Source organism: Podarcis pityusensis (genome assembly GCF_964106645.2).
Source record: "Podarcis pityusensis genome assembly, chromosome: 13".
Lineage (NCBI taxonomy): Eukaryota > Metazoa > Chordata > Lepidosauria > Squamata > Lacertidae > Podarcis > Podarcis pityusensis.
Genome location: NC_138038.1, coordinates 49642878 through 49666269, shown reverse-complemented (window position 1 = coordinate 49666269; position 23392 = coordinate 49642878). Strand labels below are relative to the sequence as shown.

The 23392-nt window shown below is 47.3% G+C and overlaps 1 protein-coding gene across 1 annotated transcript in view; it reads right to left on the bottom strand.

Moving 5' to 3' along the window:
* The window catches only part of RNF31 (ring finger protein 31), a 39836-nt gene extending 20066 nt beyond the window's left edge, over positions 1–19770 (bottom strand). Inside the window, exons 1-10 of the mRNA XM_080980091.1 lie at positions 19653–19770; positions 16766–16957; positions 15659–15805; positions 14737–14892; positions 12374–12433; positions 9467–9542; positions 7708–7888; positions 5264–5651; positions 2529–2810; positions 839–1102 (exon numbers count right to left, since the gene is read on the bottom strand). Coding sequence (XP_080836217.1) covers positions 839–1102; positions 2529–2810; positions 5264–5651; positions 7708–7888; positions 9467–9542; positions 12374–12433; positions 14737–14892; positions 15659–15805; positions 16766–16948 — 1737 coding nt within the window. The 5' untranslated portion in view covers positions 16949–16957; positions 19653–19770. The remainder of the gene's footprint in view (positions 1–838; positions 1103–2528; positions 2811–5263; positions 5652–7707; positions 7889–9466; positions 9543–12373; positions 12434–14736; positions 14893–15658; positions 15806–16765; positions 16958–19652) is intronic.
* Between the last annotated feature and the right edge of the window lie 3622 nt (positions 19771–23392).

Sequence of the window (23392 nt, the reverse complement as noted above, 5' to 3'; positions counted from 1 at the left end):
CACGTAAATTGTTCCTATTCTTAATGAATCCCAGGCTCCTTCACTGCCCTCTCCTCTCTCTCCATTTCTCCGGGCCTCCCCAACTTCTTCCAGACATTGGCTCAGGTGCGAATTCTGCCCCGAGGCTCCACCCACAAAATATAGGTCCCTCCCATTCCCCCTCTTTCCCCCCAAATATTTTATTAATTTTCCAAATTTATAACAAACATAAAAGAAAAACAATAGAATATAAAAAAGACAAACGAACAAACATATATCCTAACGCTAAAATCCCAATTGAATTATCTTTATTAAATCACTTCCTCGAATCCCCCTAGCTGAGTTTCCATAGAACTCATTGTAGCAGTTTTCCAATTCCACTTTCCAATGAAATTAACTTATTCAATTAACAACTTTCTTTCTTTTCTTAATGTTTTCAATCCATAATGTTATACAATTCAACATATCTTACTCCTAGGCCAGTTTGGTACCGACAAGTAATTCTGCTTATATTATCTTAGAATATCTAGCTAAATAATCCTTGAATTTCTTCCATTCTTCTTGTGTTTCCTCCTCTTTCTGCTCGCGGATTCTTCAAGTCTGGTCGGCCAGCTCCAAAAAGTCCATCATCTCCTCCCATTCCCCCAATTCACAAGCACCTCCCCTTTTTCCAGAACCTATCCTGATTGGCTGACCTGGCCCCACCCACTTCCCAGACCATCCTTTAAGGCCGCCCCCATTTCCCAAGCTCCGCCCACGTCCTGGAACGACCCTTGACAGCCCATGCTGTGTTCGCCCAAAATATTTCCCCCCTAAAATACAACCCCTTTCTCCAGAGGCCCGTCCCATCCCGGCTGACCTTCCTGCGTCGTGCGCTGAGGCATCGGCTGACGGCTTCGTCCACGTCCCCCAGGCTCTCTGTCCAAGCCGCCTGGACTTCCTGGCGGGTCAAGACCCCCAGGCCTCCGCCGGGCTCCTGCTCGCCTCGCTGCGTGGCCAGCTCAGCCACGCCTTCCAGCACCCCAGGGAGCTCCGAATTCAGCCACGCCAGGGGAAGCTCCGCCCCAGAGTAGCGCAAGGCGGCCGCCACCAATTCGGGGGCCACGCCGACTTTTTCCGCTTCCTGAGGGGGGAAAAGGAGGGAAGGGTTCGAGGCCCGGGTCCAAAAGAGCAGGAGGTCCGGGCCTGGGTCAAATCCAGCAAGGGGCTTTTCAAGCTGGTCGGCAACTCTCTCGGCCGGGTCAGGAGGGAGAAGGAAGGCCTGATATTTGTGCCGGAAAAAGGGGTCTCCGCAGCCACCCCCTGCAATTCTGATCTCTCCTCCTCCCGGCCCCAAATTCGGTCACGCTAACAGAAAATGCTGAAAAGGAGGTTCCCAAAGCTTTTAGGCCCCAGGGGAAACCTAAGACATGCCCATTTTGCAGAAGAAAAACCGACGATTCTCAGAAACAAGCCCATCCCGCAAGTAAAACACTTCAAAATAAATAAATCAAGGCAGGGGGAAGGAGGCAACTGCCCCTCCTCAAATGAACAACTACGTCCACACAAAAAGATCTGAATAAATAAAGGAAGGTTCTTGGACTTTGATGGGCAAATAAGGGGGTCCGAGAGCACTGTGGTGCCCCCAACTGCCACCTTGGGGATCTCAGCTGAAAGAGGGGGATGCACGCAGAACCCCCATTTGGTGTACCCACTCCCCATTCCTCAGCTGAAAATCCACACACACACAAAACTGCTTTGCCTTGGAACAAAAAGTCCTTCAAAAAGCACTCTGAATTATTCTGTGTGTGTGTGTGTGTGTGTGTGTGTGTGTGTGAAATTAAACACGGCTTTTTAGAATACACCCTCCCTGCTCCCCACTCAAATTCATCATGGTGTAAAAATAATCCGCCATTTTGAACCAGAAAATGCAGAATACCATTTTAGAATTAGGGCAGAGGTGTAGAAGCATTTTGGTCTGAGATGCCGACATTTAGACCATCTAAACCAGGAGTAGGGGAAATGTAAAGGGAACCCTGACCATTAGGTCCAGTCGTGGCCGACTCTGGGGTTGCGGTGCTCATCTCGCTTTATGGGCCGAGGGAGCCAGCGTACAGCTTCCGGGTCCTGTGGCCAGCATTACTAAGCCGCTTCTGGCGAACCAGAGCAGCGCACGGAAACGCCATTTACCTTCCTGCTGGAGCGGTACCTATTTATCTACTTGTACTTTGACGTGCTTTCGAACTGCTAGGTTGGCAGGAGCAGGGACCGAGCAACGGGAGCTCAGCCCGTCACGGGGATTCGAACCGCCGACCTTCTGATTGGCAAGCTCTGTGGTTTAACCCACAGGGAGTGGAGAAGCCTTATTTTCAGCCTGGGGGGAAAGTTCCCTTCTTCCCAGGGGCAAAAAGTGGGCGGAGCAGCACATGTAAATAAGGGTGTGAGGGGTGTGGCCTGAGGAGAGGGACAGGCAGGGAGTCTTGCAGGTCCACTTGACCCAGCCACCCCTTGCAAGCCTGATTGGCCGTGGACAGTCAGATGATTTCCCCCTGGGGGGGAGGAATTCTCACCCGGATCATGGCCACCATCTTCTGCCCGTCCTCCCGCAGTTTCTCCTGCCTCCGCTGCTCCGCCTCCTCCTGGGAGATGGGCAGAGCCTTCCGCAGACTCCTCAGATCAGCTTTGACCTCCGCCGTCCCCTTCCTCGACCTTTCGTCATCCTCCTTCTCCGGCTTGGCGTGGGGCCGCGAGGGCTCGGAGCCCCCCCGCTGGCTGGTGCAGTTGCACATCTCGCACACCCGCCCGGGGCACTTGTTCCAGAAGGTGCAGTGCTCACACTGCCAGCCAGAGGCCTGGAGGAGAAGGAATTGTAGAATTGTAGAGCTGGGACCCCGAGGGTCATCTAGTCCAACCCCCGGCAATGCAGGATCCTTTTGCCCGACGTGGGACTCGAACCCACGGCCCTAAGGTTAAGATGCAGATCGACACGCAGCACCACCCCGTCAGCGGATGGACAGAAGAGCGAAAGCTGGCTGGGATCGGTTGCGAGAGGAAAGTCCCTGCACAGAACCCGCTTCATGAGCCAAATTTACACCGGGGGCTTAGTTTGGTCAGAATCGAGTGTACGCTTCCAGAGGGAACACTAAATACATCGTCTCTGGTAAATAGCTGCTAGAGGACCATAAAAATCTGTGTCCTGGGCTTTTTAGACTCATCTACCCATGTACCAGGGATGCAGGTGGCGCTGTGGGTTAAACCACAGAGCCTAGGACGTGCCGATCAGAAGGTCGGCAGTTCGAATCCCTGTAACGGGGTGAGCTCCCGTTGCTTGGTCCCTGCTCCTGCCAACCTAGCAGTTTGAAAGCACATCAAAGTGCAAGTAGATAAACAGGTACCGCTTCGGCAGGAAGGTAAACGGCATTTCCGTGCACTGCTCTGGTTCTCCAGAAGTGGCTTAGTCATGCTGGCCACGTGACCTGGAAGCTGTACGCCGGCTCCCTCGGCCAATAAAGCGAGATGAGCGCCACAACCTCAGAGTCGTCTGCAACTGGACCTAATGGTCAGGGGTCCCTTTACCAGGTAAGTAAAAAGGTAAAGGACTTCTGGACAGTTACGTCCAGTCTATGAGGTTACAGCGCTCATCTTGCTTCAGGCTGAAGGAGCCGGCGTTTGTCCACAGACAGCTTTCCAGGTCATGTGGCCACCTTGACTAAACTGCTTCTGGCGCAACAGGGCACCATGACGGAAACCAGAGTGCACGGAAACGCCATTTACCTTCCCGCTGCAGTTCTACCTATTTATCTACTTGCACTGGCATGCTTTTGAACTGCTACATTGGCAGAGCAACGGGAGCTCACCCCGTTGCAGGGATTCGAACCGCTGACCTTCCGATCGGCAAGCCCAAGAGGCTCAGTGGTTTAGACCACAGCGCCACCTGCATCCCCTACCCATGTACTATCTGAAACCCACATTGATTGCCGGATGTGAAATACATTGGCATGATCATCAGCTTTCCTACCCCATTAAATAAATGTATCCGTAATAAATATATGAAGTGTGGCGTGAGTTGGTTTTAAGCCAGCAACCCGAGGGAAAGCGCCACCAAAGGACTCTAGGAATCCCAAATCGCCCTCCATAATATTGAATTGGATGGATGGTATGAATTATGGGATGTAAATATGAAATTTACGACATGTACGGCTTTCAAAGAGAACTTAATGAAAATGACTTATAGGTGGCATCTAACACCGGTAAAGCTGGCAAAAATGTATAGGATGAAGGACAAAAAATGTTGGAAATACAAAGAGGCAGATGGAGACTTTTACCACATGTGGTGGACTTGTGATAAAGTTAAGAACTTTCGGGAGTTAATATACAATAAACTTAAGGAAATATTCAAATACACTTTCCCCAAAAAACCAGAAGCCTTTTTGTTGGGGTTGATGGGGAAGGAAATTAAGAAAGTGGATCAAAGATTTTTCATGTACGCCACAGCTGCAGCAAGAAATATGCTTGCCCCAAACTGGAAATTGCAAGAAGTTCCCACTATTGCGGAGTGGTAGACGAAAATGATGAGTTATGCAGAGTTAGCCAAACTGACGGGGAAAATTCAGGACCAGGACGATCAGAAGTTTCAAGAAAGTTGGGAGTAAATTTATGGTGTATATAAAAGACAATTGTAAAACTTTAAAGACACTGGCAGGACTGAAATAGCTCTTACAATGTATGGCAGATATAAGGTTAAATAAATAGAATACGCGATATAAGAAATTAAGGAATACTCGCTGAAGGGATGGAGGGAAGTTGTAAGCTTGGCAGAGCTAAAGTATTTATGTGATTTACTGTAAGGTAAAGGTAAAGGGACCCCTGACCCTTAAGTCCAGTCGTGGCCGACTCTGGGGTTGCGGCGCTCATCTCGCTTTACTGGCCGAGGGAGCCGGCGTACAGCTTCCGGGTCATGTGGCCAGCATGACTAAGCCGCTTCTGGCGAAACCAGAGCAGCGCACGGAAATACTGTTTACCTTTCCGCCAGAGCGGTACCTATTTATCTACTTGCACTTTGACGTGCTTTCGAACTGCTAGGTGGGCAGGAGCAGGGACCGAGCAATGGGAGCTCACCCCGTCGTGGGGATTCAAACCGCCGACCTTCTGATCGGCAAGTCCTAGGCTCTGTGGTTTAACCTAGGGCGCCACCCGCGTCCCATGATTTACTGTACTGCATTGTAAAAGTATGTATAAGGAAAATAATAATTTAAAAAAAAAAAAAGGAATCCCAAATCGCCCTCTGGTCCAGAGGTACACTTACGTCTTGCTGTTGTGGCCCCGGCTCTTTCCCCCAGGCGATGAGGGGCTTTGCGTCTCCCGTCCCGGGCTTCCCCGCCAGACGGGGTCTGTCACACATGGCGCATAGGACCGTGGCCGGCTCGTTTTCAAAGGTGCACGACTGGCAGGCCCAGCGTCCCCGGGCCAGCAGCCCCAAGCTGGCCGGCTCGTCCTCGGGCGACGGGTTGACGGGCGTCTTGCAGCCGCGGGGCCGGTCGCAGGCCACGCACAGGACGGAGCGGGCGTCGTTGTTCGTGCGGCAGGCAGCGCAGCACCAAGGGAGCCGCTGGGTGGTCAGGCTGTGCCAGGGTGGCATCAGGGGCTCCGTCGGAGGCCTCAGGGACCCGGCGTCGGACGTCACCAGGGTCACGCTGAAAAGAGAGCGGAAACCGAGGCAAAAGAGAAGCGCTGGTGAGGCATTTTTGTTGGGGATTGCAGGCAAAGACCTGCCAAAAAAGCTGAAAAACATCTTCATGTATGCGACAACGGCCGCACGAGTTTTAATAGCACAAGGATGGAAGACGGAAGAAACCCCAACTAAAGAATCATGGCAAGAAAAATTGACGGACTATGCAGAACTGGCAAAATTGACATGTAAGCTACGGGAGAAGGACAACTGTGACTTTAAGGATGAATGGGAACCCTTTACAAAGTATCTGAAGACGCAACAAAGCAAACAGGACTCCTTGGCAGGTTTTGAATAAACATTCACAAACTTTTTATTGATAATAATCAGCGAAATAGTTTGCGGAGCTATACAACTTTGTAACATGCAGAAAACAGCAGTCTCAGAGAAACCAAAGACTGGAACTGAGGGAAGTTGGGGGGCGGGGGCGGGTGGGTTTTGTGGGGGAGGGAGGAAAAATGGGGGGGGGGGAAACAAGGGTGGTATGTTTTTGGATGATATGTCTTGTTTTAATTTTGAATAAAAAAAACTTTTTTTAAAAAAAGAGAAGCGCTGGTCAGCAGCGAGGCGAAGCATATGCTGCAGACCGCACAGATGGGGGCCAGCCCGCAAATTAAAAAATGATCCAACGAGTCGTCTCAGGGTATGGCGTCGTTTTCTGTTTTGCCCTGGGGGCGGGGGCAAAATGCCTCAGGCCAGCCCTGTAAACTATTGATGCAATTTGCCCTTTTGAGTCAGCAGAGTTGCACAGAAAGCCTTCCAGAATCTTCTTATACCTGAAGGAGCGTCTCCACCCCCATCGTTCAGTCCGGACACTGAGGTCCAGCTCCGAGGGCCTTCTGGCGGTTCCCTCCCTGCGAGGAGTGAGGTTGCAGGGAACAGGCAGAGGGCCTTCTCGGTGGTGGCACCCGCCCTGTGGAACGCCCTCCCCTCAGATGTCAAGGGAATAAGCAGCTATCTGACTTTTAGAAAATGTCTGAAGGCAGCCCTGTTTAGGGAAGTTTTTAATATTTGATGTTTTATCGTGTTTTTAATACTCCATTGGGAGCCGCCAAGAGTGGCTGGGGAAACTCAGCCAGATGGGCGGGGTATGAATAATAAATTAATTATTATTATTTCATAGTTCAGCTCATCCGTGGGCGAATTCCCACATGGGAATAAGATAAAGGTAAAGGCAAATGACCCCTGGACATGCCGTTCCAGTTCTGCTTAAAGCATTTATTGAAGACTTAACATGACAACTACTATTGTCTAAGGGAAGTAAGGTAAACCGTTCCTCCTCTCTGCTCTTTAGCCGCGTGGCCAGAGTAACAGCCTCACTCCTCCTTCAGAGCATGTCTAATAAAGAAGCCCGTTGCCAAGGGAACCCTGCATGATGCTGGGAGAAATCTTGTTTTTCCGGGCAAAACTATGCAAGGTTCATTTCAAGGCTATTTTTCGACTACATGCGTACATTCTGCAGGGATGGGTTTTGACGGGACCCGGATGACCACATCTTCTAAGCCAAAAGGCACCTTTTGGGAGTGGACTATTTGATTTATGGGCTACTATTCAAATGAGGCTGCATTTTAAATTATATTTTAACCTGTATTTTAATAAACTGGTTCTCCCCCATTGTGTTTTATTGTAATTTTATTGGTGTTAGCCGCCCTGAGCCCAGCTCTGGCCGGGGAGGGTGGGGTATAAATAAATTATTATTATTATTATTATTATTATTATTATTATTATTATTTCAGAACTGTGAGGGAAACGGTCAAGGTTGCCGTTCCTATGATGCTTCTGCCCACCAGAAACAAAACTGCCGCTTCCTTGACTGAAAACACAAAGCGACTTTAGGACACCCTGACACGTCCAATACCATTTCCTCCTCATGAAGTGAGCGGAACAGAGGCAGGAAATGTCCACCCCGAGTAAAACCATCCCAGGAAAGGGGCCAAATCATTAGCCTTTATGAACGCAGCTTGGGGGCAGAAAGATGGAAAGACGGAAGCGGAGTCAAAGCGGGGGTCGACTGCGCTAACCTGGGTGTCGGGGGGCTACGCCAAGCTTGCTCCTTCATGGGCACCCGACAGTGATGGGTCCGCGAGGGGTGCTTGTGGAAGAGGCGGTCACAGTCTGGGCACAGAGACTGGGCACAAGCGGGGCAGTGTAGCAATGGGGGCTCCAAACCACACAGCAAGCAGGATTCTGGGGGCAGGTAACCTGGGTGGGAGGAGGAGAGAGAATCTTTTCTTTTTAGGCCAAGAAAACCTGAACTTCACAGGCTAAGTAAACTAAAAAGGTAAAGGTAAAGGACCCCTGACAGTTAAGTCCAGTCACAGACGACTCTGGGGTTGCGGCGCTCATCTCGGTTTACAGTGGTACCTCAGGTTACATACGCTTCAGGTTACATACACTTCAGGTTACAGACTCTGCTAACCCAGAAATAGTGCTTCAGGTTAAGAACTTTGCTTCAGGATGAGAACAGAAATCGTGCTCCGGCGGCACAGCAGTAGCAGGAGACCCCATTAGCTAAAGTGGTGCTTCAGGTTAAGAACAGTTTCAGGTTAAGTACGGACCTCCGGAACGAATTAAGTACTTAACCTGAGGTACCACTATACTGTCCGAGGGAGCCTGCGTTTGTCCACAGACAGTTTTTCCTTCTGGCGAAACCAGAGCAGCACACGGAAATACTGTTTACCTTTCCGCCGGAGCGGTACCTATTTATCTACTTGCACTTTGACGTGCTTTCGAACTGCTAGGTGGGCAGGAGCAGGGACCGAGCAATGGGAGCTCACCCTGTCGCGGGGATTCGAACCACCAACCTTCTGATCAACAAGTCATAGGCTCTGTGGTTTAACCCACAGCGCCACCCGCGTCCCCTAAGTAAACTACCCCCCCAAAAGACACCAATCGATATATATGCCTGCAAAATCTGCTGTACCTCTACTAGACCTGAGGAGGAGACAAAAGCACCATTTCACGCAGCCAATGTTTCTCTCTACAGCCATGAGCTCTAGAAATACGCTTATTACAGTGGAACCTCGGCTGTCAAACGCAATCTGTTCCAGAAGACCGTTCGACTTCCGAAACGTTCCACAACTGAGGCTCAATGGGCGGCTGGCAAATTCCATTGAGAAAATGGGAGAAACACGCTTTGGAAGCTGTTAAAAAACGGAAGCATTCACTTCCGGTTTTGGGCGTTTGGGTTCCAAATCGTTCGGCTTTCGAGACGCTCGAAAAAACCGAAGTTCCACTGTATTATTCTTTTGCTAACATCTTGAACGCTGGGTTTTCAGGAAGCTAAAGAACCTGCAACGACTCATTCCACCAGCCTATTTCATGCTTTTGCTTTTCATTTTAAAAATTGTTGTCACAGGATCATAGAATGCAGGACTCTCAACGAAACATCCAAGACAGATGGTCACCCAATCTCTGCTTAAAAACCTTCAAGGAAGGAGAGTCCATAACCTCCGGAGAGAGACTGTTCCACTGTCGGAACAGGACTTAGTGTCAGAAAGTTCTTCCTGAGGTTTCATCACAAACTCATTTCTTGTAACTTGAAGCCATTGGTTTGAGTCCTACCCTCCAGAGCGGGACAGGATTCGAACCAATGGCAGGGGCATAACCATCTTCTCTGTTCCATGCACGTTACAAAACGAAAACTACTTTACAGAACAAATAAAGATTGTGAACCAAATTCATGAACCACGGAACAGTCACGTCGACGCCCGACAGGAAGGTATTCAACTGGAAAAGCCCCACGCTATTTCCACCGCCAACCTCTTGGTACCCCTTTACCTGTGGGCGATAATGCCGAAACGGCGCGCTGCGGGATCGCTTCTTGAACAGGGAAGGCGTCTGCGATGAGGCCAGCCTGGGAAAGAGAAAAGGACATTGTGCCATCGTGACCTCAAGGACACACCGCAATACGTTCCACCTGCAGCTGTCTTCGAGAAAAGCTAGGAAGCTGTCGCGAGTGCGAAACTCGGGCACCTACCTCCTGACGGGAGTGCAGGCGGGAGTAGCAGGAGGGCCTGGTAAGACATCATCTCCCCCCCACTTGAAGATCAAATAGCCATTGGATAGAGAAAAATATCCCCCGTCCATGTCTTAAATGGTTGGGGAACTACGGTTTCAGACCCATGGTAGAAGGAAGGTACAGATCCGTCAGCTTTTTGACATTCTTATTAAAAAGCTGACGGACCTGCCTGAAGCATTTTTGTGAGGGATTGTAGGAAAAGACCTGCCAAGGAAATTGAAAAACATATTCACATACGCGACAACGGCGGCAAGAGTCTTAATAGCACAAGGATGGAAGAATGAAGAAATCCCAACCAAAGAACTGTGGCAAGAGAAACTGATGGACCACGCGGAATTGGCGGAATTGACACGCAGACGACGTGACAAGGGCAACTGTGACTTTAAAGAAGAACGGGAACCTTTCACAAAGTACTAAAAGAAACAACAAAATGAACTGGACTCCTTGGCAGGTTTTGAATAAACACAGAGAAATTTTTTATTGATAATATATAGATAGAGAAATTAAGGATCTTTACAATTTTATAATATGCAGAGAAGAACGTGCTGAAAAACCAGAGAGAGGAGCTGAGGGAAGTCTGGGGTGTGGGTAGGAGGGTTGGTTTTTCTTTTTTGGGGAGGGGGGGGAGGGAAAAAATGGGGGAGGGGAATGAGGATGTTGTATATCTGATAAATTGTTATGTTGAAATTCCTAATAACAAAATTAAAAAAAAAAAAGCTGACAGATCTGGACCTTTCTTCTACCATCTGTGACTGGATTAAAGACTTTTTGAGGGATCGGACACAAACAGTGAGGATTGGGACTGTTACATCTACCTCCCTGAAGCTTAGCACTGGGACCCCACAGGGATGTGTGCTAAGTCCCTACCTGTACTCATTGTACACATATGACTGCGTATCATCTGATCCATCTACAATAATTATTAAGTTTGCAGATGATACTACCATAATGGGCCTAATTGCAGGCGGAGATGAAACAGCGTACAGGGGGGAGGTTCAAAAAATATCTACATGGTGCTTAGAGAATAACTTGCACCTAAATATTAGTAAGACAAAGGAGATGGTGTTGGACTTTCGGAGGAAGAGAGGGGAACCTGCCCGTTGTATATCGGGGGGGCTGTGTGGAGAGAGTCTCCTCCTTTAAATTCCTGGGCGTTTACCTTAGTGAGGACCTCACTTGGAAAATCAATATAATTCAGGTGGTCAGAAAGGCCCAACAGAGACTCCATTTCCTCAGGGTCTTGCGAAAGAATAATGTGAAACAACAACTGATGAACTCCTTTTACCCGTCCACAATAGAAAGTGTCCTCTCATATTGTATCACAGTGAGGTATGCTGGCTTGACAGCCACGGACAGAAAGCCTCTACGGAGGGTGGTGAATACAGCCCATGATATCATGGGCCGTCCCTTGAGTCTGCTAGATGACATCGCAAGGGATCGTTGCCTTAGGAGAGCGAGAAAAATCCTCAGGGATGACTCACACCCCGCCCAGCGCCTCTTTAATCTTCTACAGTGGATGCTTGGGTTGCAAACGTGATCCACGCGGGATGCACGTTCGCAACCCGCAGCGGCACGTCTGCGCATGCGCAGGTTGCGATTCGGCGCTTCTGCGTATGCGTGACTGCTAAAACCCAGAAGTAACCCATTCTGGTACTTCCGGGATTCGGTGGTCTGCAACCTGAAAAAACGCAACCTGAAGCATCTGTAACCTGAGGTATGACTGTACCCTCAGGCAGGAGGTATAGAAGTATAATCAGCCGTACCAACAGGCTAAAAAATAGCTTCTATCCGTGGGCTGTTAGGCTGTTGAACGGAAAATAACATAGCAAAATTGACTTGCGAGGTGGTGTGTTGTTTGATAAGAGACTGAGTGTGGGAGGGAGGCTTGTTTAATTTCATTGTACAGTGGTACCTTGGGTTAAGTACTTAATTTGTTCTGGAGGTCTGTTCTTAACCTGAAGCACCACTTTAGCTAATGGGGCCTCCTGCTGCTGCCGTGCCGCTGAAGCACAATTTCTGTTCTCATCCTGAAGCAAAGTTCTTAACCCGAGGTAATATTTCTGGGTTAGCCGAGTCTGTAACCTGAAGCGTCTGTAACCTGAAGCATATGTAACCCCAGGTACCACTGTACACAGGTTGTACAATGACAATAAAGGTATTATTATTATTATTATTATTATTATTATTATTATTATTATTAGCTCCCATCACCTGGCTGGGGTGTTAGGGGACAGGTATTTTGTCCACCTTTGGTTCCCCCCATTGCACTCAGCTCTCACCTGTGGCTCCTAGAAGCTGTCAGCCTGCAACATTGGCCACACCCCGGGAACAGGATTAGGCCAGGGTAATCTGAGGACTGCTGTCAGAACCACAACAGAGGGAATGATATACACACACACATGAAAGTAAGGTTTTAAATATCTTTTTTTTTTCTTTTTCTTTTTTCTTTGTATTTCTATATTTTTGGAAACTTTAATAAATATGATTTTAAAAAAAAAAGATACACACACACACACACAAATGGTTCTGAGGCAGCCAGTGGGGCTGGGGTGGCCTCACAGCTTCATTAACGCCCGTCTGAAACTCAAATGGACGAAAACACAAAGATCTTCTCAGCTCCCTCTCTGCTAAGCTCCTGGGGCTTTATGTTCCCTCACCTGACTCACCTGTAAATTGTCTCCGCCCTGCATTAGTTCCTGCAACACCTGAGGATTGGGGTGGTTGTCCTAAAAAGGAAAAAAAAAAAAGAACCATGAGGGTATGTGGCGTGTTGAATTTATAATAATTTATTATTTATATCCCGCCCATCTGGCTGGGTTTCCCCAGCCACTCAGGGCGGCTCCCAGCAGAATATTAAAAACACGGTAAAACATCAAACATTGAAAGCTTCCCTAAACAGGGCTGCCTGTTTCCTTGACATCTGGTGGGAGGGCGTTCCACAGGGCAGGCACCACCACCGAGAAGGCCCTCTGCCTGGTTTGTTTTTTTTCAACTTTCCAGTTCCAAAAACGATGGGTGCTAAAAAGTTGCAACGCGACTAGGGAATTAAAAACATACAGTGGTGCCTCGCAAGACGAAATTAATCCGTTCCGCAAGTCTCTTCGTCTAGCGGTTTTTTCGTCTTGCGAAGCAACCCTATTAGCGGCTTAGCGGATTAGCGCTATTAGCGGTTTAGCGGCTATTAAAGGTTTAGCGGCTTAGCGGCTAAAAGGCTATTAGCGGATTAGCGGATTAGAAAAAGGGGGGGGAAGCGGAAAAAATCTCAAGACTCGCAAGACTTTTTCGTTTTGCAAAGCAAGCCCATAGGGAAATTTGTCTTGCGAAGTGCAACGAGAAACGGAAAACCCTTTCGTCTAGTGGGTTTTTCGTCTTGCGAGGCATTTGTCTTGCGGGGCACCACTGTATTAGGTTACATTAATATAAATTAGCTTTGCTTGATAGGATGTGTGCAACATTGTATGGAATTCGTTAAAAATGATTGCCAAGTACTTGCTGTTGTATTATATTGCTACTTATTTGTTTATAATTAGCACTACCTGACATTGCCAGAAGTTAAAATTTTTCCAAAAGCAGTTTATGAGCTTCTTCATTAAATGTAGACTTACCGGGCTAAATGTTGTCCAGTCACAAAAATAATAGCACATTTGAATTCCTCACGTATTTTAAAGACTGCTCACTGAATAAATTTGCAGAAATTAAGTGTCACTCTCTAAAATGATACGCCCTATTATTTTGAGTCCTGGGGTGTTTTGTTGAAGTCAGAACTGATGTAAGAAAATTGCTGAGTGATGTTGGTGTTGTGTATTTAGACTTCCTTTGTGTAGTGTGAACATGGAAGTGAACGATGTTTTTCAGTGGTTGTATTATTGGGTGTGTTTTAAGATTTATGATTTTTAAAAATGATATATTGTAGTTATGTTGCATTTTGATGTATCCCAATATATTTCAGCGCTTTGCATATTATTTGGGTGTTTTGCTCATGTCTAGAGAGATTTATTTAATTCTGCTACTTAAAATGTGGAATTACGGTTATCATTAGCAGCAGTAGCGACATAAGGTTTCAAATGCGCAATTCATACTTTTTGTTGCTTGTATGGAGTCCTTTTCGCTGCAATCTGTAAGCCGCTTAGAGATTTCTGTTGACAAACGAACTGACCAAATTAAACATAAATGAAAAAACTCATTCTCAGCTGGGAACCCGAAGCTCATCCATCACTATCTTTCTGAATGGGGCAACTGTGCCCCTGAAGGACCAGGTGCGCAGCCTGGGAGTAATTTTGGGCTCACAGCTGTCCATGGAGGCGCAGGTCAGTTCTGTGTCCAGGGCAGCTGTCTACCAGCTCCATCTGGTACGCAGGATGAGACCCTCCCTACCGGCAGACTGTCTTGCCAGAGTGGTGCATGCTCTAGTTATCTCCCACTTGGACTACTGCAATGCGCTCTACGTGGGGCTACCTTTGAAGGTGACCCGGAAACTGCAACTAATCCAGAATGCGGCAGCTAGACTGGTGACTGGGAGTGGCTGCTGGGACCATATAACACCAGTCGTAAAAGACTTGCATTGACTCACAATTCAAAGTGTTGGTGTCGATCTTTAAAGCCCTAAATGGCCTCGGCCCAGTATACTGTACCTGAAGGAACGTCTCCACCCCCATCGTTCAGCCCGGACACTGAGGTCCAGCTCCGAGGGCCTTCTGGCGGTTCACTCCCTGTGAGAAGTGAGGTTACAGGGAACCAGGCAGAGGGCCTTCTCGGTGGTGGCACCCACCTTGTGGAATGCCCTCTCGTCAGTTGTCAAGGAAATAAACAAATACACAACTTTCCGAAGACATCTGAAGACAACCCTGTATAGGGAACCTATTAATGCCTGATGTATATCGTGTGTTCTTTTATATTCTGTTGTAAGCCACCCAGAGTGGCTGGGGAAACCCAGTCAGATGGGTGGGGTACAAGTAATAAGTTCTTCTTCTTGTTGTTGTTATTTCTCCCCCACATCAAAGTGCTCCCGGGTCTCATGGTTCCACCATACCGAAATAAGGAGATTCAGTTCAGCCCGTAGCACCATGACATCGACCGTGATCGAGGCCACGTGAGGGATATCTGGCTCCAGCAGATGCTCCGGGAAGCAAAGTCCGTCCGTCTGTTCCTCTGAATATCCGTAGAGGCGAAGGACGTCCCGCCCGCCCTGCCAGGAACGTGGGGCACACAATAAATGGGTTGGGGTGACAACAGGAGGAGGGGCTCAGCTGGGACACAGCTTAGCTCGGCCTCTGCTAGGAACAGGGCCTTATCTGTGTGGGCCCCCTTCTCAATGGAATATTTTTCACCAGGCTCCTGCTATTAGTTGTAAACAAAATAAAAATAGAAACTCAGAAGGATATAAGAGCAAGGAAGAGCCGAGTGATTGACCCTGGTGCTGAAAAGATACCAAAGGACATAGATGTCAACCATCCCTTATTTGGCGGGAAAGTCCCTTATCCCAGCGCCGTGTCCCACTGCCGTCCCTTATTGATGATGTCCCTTAAATTTCCCGGGTTTCAAAGGAAGCAGCTCCTCTCCCTCCCTCCCTGCCGGCCAGGGAGGAGGGAGGCTCCAACTGTGTTGCTTGGCTGCGTTGCTCACCCAATAAGGAGTCTAAGAACGACTAGGGGGGTGGAGCTTGCAGGCCTTGCGCCAATCAAATCGGCCGCGTTGCCTGGGGACTCGCCTTTGCTCAGCGCTTCCCAGCGGAGAGGGGACAGTGGTTTTCCTTGCTGCATCCCCTTTGCCGGGTTGCTGCGCTGTGGGAACCACCGCTTGAGGCTTCGTTTGGCTGCTGGTTGACTAAAATCCCTTATTTTGGCTGCTGATCTCTTATTTTCGAGGCTGCTGGTCCCTTATTTTCAAATCTGTAAGTTGACAGCTATGTCAAAGGAAGGGATGGGCAGACAGGGAAGGAATGTTTCTCTCACCTGGATGGTGTCCACCGTGTCCCGGAAAACGGGGTTATTGAACTTGACGGTCCTCCAGAAGCGGGGCTTGTGTGGGTTCAACAGGTTGCGCCCATATTTCTCCAAGATGTTCAGGGCAGTGGAGATGGTACGAAGGTCCTTTTGAGGCTGGGGAAGGGTTCGAAAATTGCCATTGTCTCTTTGCACATTGGTACCTAAACCCCAATCTCCAAATTGCACGAGGCTGTACAGTGGTACCTCGGGTTACAGACGCTTCAGGTTACACACTCCACTAACCCAGAAATAGTGCTTCAGGTTAAGAACTTTGCTTCAGGATAAGAACAGAAATCGTGCTCTGGCGGCGTGGTGACAGCAGGAGGCCCCATTAGCTAAAGTGGTGCTTCAGGTTAAGAACAGTTTCAGGTTAAGTACGGACCTCTAGAACGAATTAAGTACTTAACCCAAGGTACCACTGTACTAAACTCTTCTAAGAACCCCCTTCCTTTGGGGTTTTCGTTTGCTAGGCTCTGACCCTCCCAGACCCCAGTTGTCACTGCCATCTCTCACGTGTTCAGAGGGACGAGCAGGGTTCACGGTGCATTCACACCGCCTTACACATATCACGAACTTCTTATCTTAGGGACTAGAATCTTGTTCCTGGGGCGCCTTTTTAAATAAACAGCGGAGACCCTGAGGATTCTGAGGCAGGGACTATTCGAATCTGCATCTGCGCGAGGGAATCGCACTGCAAACGATAAACGCCACCGTGACCCAGCCCCGCTACCAGGCGAAATCCCAGCGCCCCAAAACAAAACTTTGTGTTTACCAAGCTTGATCCTCACTTCTACATAATGACTAGTTTTGCCGAGGCACCTAGAAAAGGGCTTGTTTCCTTTCCGACCCCCCTTCCTTGTGTGCAGGCAGACATTCCACAGGTGAAGCTCCCAGCTGCCCATAGCATCAGAGCTCTTGCAGGGAGAGACACACACTAGTTTTGCCTGTCTGACTTCTGAATCTTTCCATCTCCCCCCCCCCCCAAATTTCAATCCCCACCCTGGTTTTCTAGACCCCCACCCCTGCCATTGCGCACACACACACACACACACACACAAAAAACTGTCCCCTTACCTGCCCCTGGGTATTGGCTCGTATAATACCCTTGGCATCTATCTCCATGTATTTCTGAGCTGGGGGAAACGGCATCTCCAGCAGACGCTGTACAGTCTCTGGGTTCTGCTCTAAGGGATTCTCAATCAAAGCAGCTACCAGTTCGTCCCGGAGCGCCATGAATTTGCGCTCCACTTCTCCCATGGCTGCTACCTAAGGAAGAGAAAGAAATATGCAAGAGAAAAGAAAGATTCTCTCCTGCGATATCTGTTGGGTTTAACCAAGTATTCCCGTCACCCACCAAAGGGGAAAATAACCTCAGATCAGGGCGAAAAATGTATTTATTTTTATTCATGCATGCATTACCAGATTCACATGGCAACTTTCCTTCAAGGAACTAAAGGCAGAGTTCATGGCGGGGAGAGGGAGAAATCTGTTTTGTCTTCACAACAGCCCTGAGAGGTAGGATAAGGCAGAGAGTAGGTGCCCTACCGAAGGTAAATGTCATTGCTGAGCAGGAATTTGATTTAAGTCAAATTCTCTATCCTACCACACCATCACAATGTTAATTCTTTTTTAAAAAAGCTTTCCCCCCCCAATTAGGATTCCATTTTACAATGCATATAAAACAGAGAGAACAATTTTAGCAATGGGCAAAAAGCGAAAGGTGAAAAACAAAACGATAAGACAGGCATGTAGAATTGAGTGCTTGCACGTGAGTTAAAATATCAAAGTCCAAGCAAAGATTATCAACTTTATCGGATCGTCAAGTATAGTTCCAGGCTTGTGACGAAGGCTGCCTTGAAAATGATGGTTCTGCTGTATATGTCATAAAGGAATGTCAAATCATATACAAAGTGTCTGGAAGTTTTAGTCCTTGTCGAAATCTCAAATTATCCGCAATTTTCTCCATCGCAGCTATATTCCAGAGTGAGCGGTTACCAAGAGACATGTTAATTCTTGACCTGCCTATTCTTTCCGCTGCTGGATGCAGCTCAGAAAAATATGAGGAAGTATTTAGCCGCCCATGAAAAACCATATATACAAACTTAATCTTGTCTTGACAATGCCTTTTGAGGGCAGATGAAGAGTTTTAGGGAGATCAGGAGCTCATGTCCTCCATCCTGACCTTTTAACACTTGCTTTTAGAATTCTTTTACAATACGGTTCACTTTTATGCACTTTTCAATTGCCATTTAAAAAAAAAAAATTCTTGTGAGTCAGCTTGGGCATATTTTAAGAAGAAGTTGTCACTGAATTAAGAGGGTTTTGGTTTTGGTTTTGAAAAAGAAAGAACTGCTATCCATTTGGCCATGAATAAAGACATCGGTTCCCTCTCCTACAAGTGCTTAATTTAGTAAAATCATGTTAGGATTATTGTTAGGGCTGTTATGAAGGATCATGGTGCGCATTTTGAATACAAATAAACTTCAATACCGAACTGTCATAGCCTGCCTTTTGAAAATTTCACCAGCCTCTAACCTTGAACACCTTCCAGATCTTTCTCTCCCCTCTACAATTTGCGTTATATGGATATAAAATTGTCAGTTTGAGGGTAACTCTTCACATATCCAAGGGAGCAAGACCATAGACTTGCTAATATTTTACAGTAAAATCCTACTCAGAAGCAGGCAAACCCCACTGAGCAAATCGGTATAAAACTGCTGCCACATTCAGGCGCCACATGAATATTTTTGTTGAATTAAATTATGAATTAAATGCCTACAAGTGATCAGGGTGAGAAAGAGTGGGGGGGGGGCAGCTGGAGTTACTTAAAGCTAAGAAATCCACAAGAATGGATCCTAACCACCAGCCTGGCATCAAGGATAATCTTGTGTAAAGTCATAGCAGTAATAATAATTTTAACATTTACCCACCATCAGATCACACACACAAACCCTCATGGTATTAAGTATTGTATATTTTACTTTGCTGTAAGTCGCTTGGAGACATTCGGGTGACAAGTGACTTACAAGTTTAATTAACTAAATAATAATAATAATAATAATAATAATAATAATAATAATGTCAGACACCGATGGCTGTTATAAGAAAAATATCGCTCCCTTTCCCTTATGGGGTATCTGGCCACCCATCATGTTTTTGATTTGATCCCATAATAATAATAATAATAATAATAACAACAACAACTTTTAATTTTTACCCCGCCCTCCCCGGCTGGAGCCAGGCTCAGGGCGGCTAACATCATAAAACTAACACAGTATACAAAGAACATAAGAACATAAAAATGTCCCGCTTTTCCTTAGGACGTCCCGCATTTCATTCACGTTGGAGGGTATGGAATTATGCACCCCCGAGCCAAAGAGGCAAGTAATCACACAGCCTTTAGAAGGCAACCCTGGTATAAGGAAATTTTTAAAAATGTTTTGTTATGTTTTTATTTATGTGGGAAGCAGGCCAGGGCAGCGACCCAGTCAGATGGCTGGGGTACAAATAATAAAATCATCATCATTATTATTATTATTATGGAATAGGGCATCCCCATTTTCATCCGAAAATTGTTGGAGGGTATTCTTCCGATGCTACGATTTTGTGGGAAACCTCGCCTTTCTCAGAAGCTTGCAAATCGAAAGCAAAAAAAGAAAGAAAGAGGGGGGCATCCCTTCAAACCCCGTTTGCAAGCAGCGTTTCGCATGGTGCAAGCCCCTCCGATTTCAGTGGGGCTGGCGCAGGGGGTCATGGCGGGTGCAGGATCTCAGATTTGGGGGGTTTCTGGAAGCGGGTCATTTGCAGCTTCCACTTTTGCACAAGCCTGACTTCCTCCCCAACCCGGGAGGGGGGGAAATAAAAGTTGCAAAGGGGGTTTGCGGGTTGGGTTTCAAGGGGATCCTCCTGCCCCCTTGGAAAGTGGGGGGGGGGGAGGAAAGTGGGGGGAGCAGGATCTTACCTTGTTTGGGGGGCGGCGGGGGGGGAGGGAGAAATCCAGGCGCGTCACTCACTTGTCATGCGAAACCCCAACAGCTGGTTGCAGAGGAGGAAGGCGGAGGAGAGCAGGAAAGGAGGCAGGGCTTGAAGGCCAAGGGAAGGCCGAGAGGAGCCGAGGGGGACCCCAGGAGACCGGGAGGAAGAACTACAAGCCGCCTTTCTCCAGGAATTGCAAAAAAAGAAGGAGAAAAAAGAAGAACCGGCGTGCCTCTGAGCATCTGCAGAGCGCCTCTGGCCAACCAACAGCCTGCCCCGCCTCTGAGGGCTCCCTTGGACAAAAAACAAGGACACCAGCCAGGAATACCAGAGCAAAACAGCAGCCAGTAGGCTTGGTCTTTATTGAAGACTGTCGCAACAGGACTCCCACCTGCCACAAGGTGGAACAAGATGGAAGCCCCGAACAAGAGAAAACCCAAACTTTTATTAGCTGCTAATCCCCATGTTACATCCCCCCAAACTACATCATGGTTACATCATGAAAGGGGAGGTCTGGTGGCCGTAATCTGAGCATCCCGGACCCTGCCCCATGGTTCCCCTTGCCCTCCACCAAACACCCATCAAGTGTAACAAAAAAGATCTTTGCATTTCCCTGTTTCCCAGCCAAGTTTGTTGTTGTTTAGTCGTTTAGTCGTGTCCGACTCTTCGTGACCCCCTGGACCAGAGCACGCCAGCCACTCCTGTCTTCCACTGCCTCCCACAGTCTGGTCAAACTCATGCTGGTAGCTTCGAGAACACTGTCCAACCATCTCACCCTCCGTCGTCCCCTTCTCCTTGTGCCCTCCACCTTTCCCAACATCAGGGTCTTTTCCAGGGAGTCTTCTCTTCTCATGAGGTGGCCAAAGTACTGGAGCCTCAGCTTCAGGATCTGTCCTTCCAGTGAGTACTCAGGGCTGATTTCCTTCAGAATGGAGAGGTTTGATCTTCTTGCAGTCCATGGGACTCTCAAGAATCTCCTCCAGCACCATCATTCAAAAGCATCAATTCTTCGGCGATCAGCCTTCTTTATGGTCCAGCTCTCACTTCCATACATCACTAAAGGGAAAACCATAGCTTGAACTATACGGACCTTTGTTGGCAAGGTGATGTCTCTGCTTTTTAAGACGCTGAATGTTTAATAGGTTATTGTATTTTAGTGTTTTGTTGGAAGCCGCCCAGAGTGGCTGGGGGGACCCAGCCAGATGGGCGGGATATAAATAATAAATTATTATTATTATTATTATTATTATTATTATTATTATTATTATATTATCTGAGGGCTCCCTTGAACAACAAAAAAGAGGGGGGGGGGAGGACACCAGCCAGGAATACCAGAGCAAAACAGCAGCCAGTAGGCTTGATCTTTATTGAAGACTGTCGTGACAGGATTCCCACCTGCCACAAGGTGGAACAAGATGGAACAAAAGAGAATCCAAACTTTTATTAGCTGCTAATCCCCACATTAGGGATGCGGGTGGCGCTGTGGGTTAAACCACAGAGCTTACTGATCAGAAGTTCGGTGGTACGAATCCCCACGATGGGGTGAGCTCCTCAAGTAGATAAAGAGGTACCACTCCAGCAGGAAGGTAAACGGCGTTTCCATGCGCTGCTCTGGTTCACCAGAAGCGGCTTAGTCATGCTGGCCACGTGACCCGGAAGCTGTATGCCGGCTCCCTCGGCCAATAAAGCGAGATGAGCAACCCCCGAGACGGCCACGACTGGACCTAATGGTCAGGGGTCCCTTTACCTTTACCTTAATCCCCATGTTACACCTCCCCAAACTACATCACTCATACATCACGGTTACATCATGAAAGGGGAGGTCTGGTGGCAGTAATCTGAGCATCCTGGACCCTGCCCCATGGTTCTCCTTGCCCTCCACCAAACACCCATCAAGTGTAACAAAAGAGATCTTTACATTTCCCTGTTTCCCAGCCAAGTTAATCACACCCTTTTGTCTTCATCTGGGTTTGTTATTTCTGGAATGGCTACCTGTCTGGCACTCAGGTATCAGGATGCCAGGGATGATCACTCAGGCAGAGGGGCTGCTGAGTAGCTGAGCTCACATGTCTATATGAATTTCTGACCAACACGGCTACCTATCTGTAACTGGAACCATGGAAGGCACCACATTGAGCCGCATGAAATGGAAGTCCATCAACCTCACCAAGAAACTTGCACAGGTACAGACTGATATCTTCTTTCTTACTAAATGCAAGAACCTGGACATTATACCCAAGGGTCTTAGAATTAAGAACCCTCTACAATCCACGTATCCCACTGAATATGCAAGAAAACTATGCAACACTTTCTCTAAGAAGCTGCTCAAACATCTGATCAGCGTTCTCTACTCTAAACTGAAGTTTTCCCTGTGAGCCAGTACAGAGATACATTGATCAGTGAATTCTTACATTTGGTATCGTGCAGCAAAGGCCCTTTGAACAGATAAGAAGAAACTGTGATGAAGTGTTTTGTGGGGACAAATCACCAAAGTCACAAAAGCAATTGTGCTGATTTTGGTAGTGGGCTGCATGTGCATGATATCTGCTGAAGGGGCAACCCCCCCCCCCATAAATTCCTGCAACAGCCTCTTAGCTGGGATTCCCCCCCCCCAAAGCTTGGAGAAATGTATGGCATCCCCAAATGTATTTAATTAATTGTTTTATTAGGTCCTGGGATTATTTTGCTGGTGTTATAACCAAAATCTGCCCTTTTTCCCTTATGGAGGTATCCAAGAGCCCGTATAGAGTCCTTACGTGGGTTTCCTATTGGTAGGTGAAAATAACAGAGGCCAACCAGAGAATATTGAGAAGCAAAGCAGCTAGTAAGCCTGATCTTTATTGAACTGTTGCAACAGGGTGCTCCCTTCACACGCAGGAAAGGAGGACCCAGAACAAGGTGTGCCTGCCCTTATTTTAAATTTTAAATTCCCTGCCCTGGAGCTCCAGACCACCCCTCCATACATCATACATCCATCGCAGAAGGGGTGTAACCCAAGACCACCCCCCACAAACATCATCCCTACATCACAGAAAAGGCGGTCTACAACAGAAATTTGAGTGTTGTTGTTTTTCCTGTCTGCCAGGTTATCTGATAATGCCTTATCTGATTGCCTTTCCTGGTAGTCTGCCCATTCCTTTGAAAAGGTGATTACTAAATTCCTGTAACAAGGAAGGTTTTTTCACCTCCTCTCTCCTTGCAGAGAAACATTTGGTCAGCTTGGGAGTCAAAATGGTTTGACTGTCTTCCTGCGCTGCTCCAGACATGTGGTTTATATATTTATGTACGTGTTTGCTTGGTACATTTATGAACATTTATTATATATCTAAGACCTTAATTATTATTTTTTAGATTTCTTATTTAATTAAATTTTATTAAATGCAAAAAAGAAAAGAATATTAAATAAGAAAAGAAATAAACAAATCTCATACATATACACATGAACATAATTATTTATACATCTGTAAAGCAATATTCGAAAAGAAGAGGAAAAAAGAGAATAAAAGAAAAGTTAAAAATAGAAATTTAGAAAATAGAAAAGTGTTCACCATAAACAACAATTTCAGATCTATACTTGCATACAATTTTATATTTCCATCTTGCAAAATATCAGTCTTAATTAAAAGGTTTTAAAAGACTTCCACCGTTTACGCCACACGTATTTTATACTTCTTATACTTCTATTTATTACTCTAGGGGATTTTTTTAAAGTGGGGGTGTCGCGAC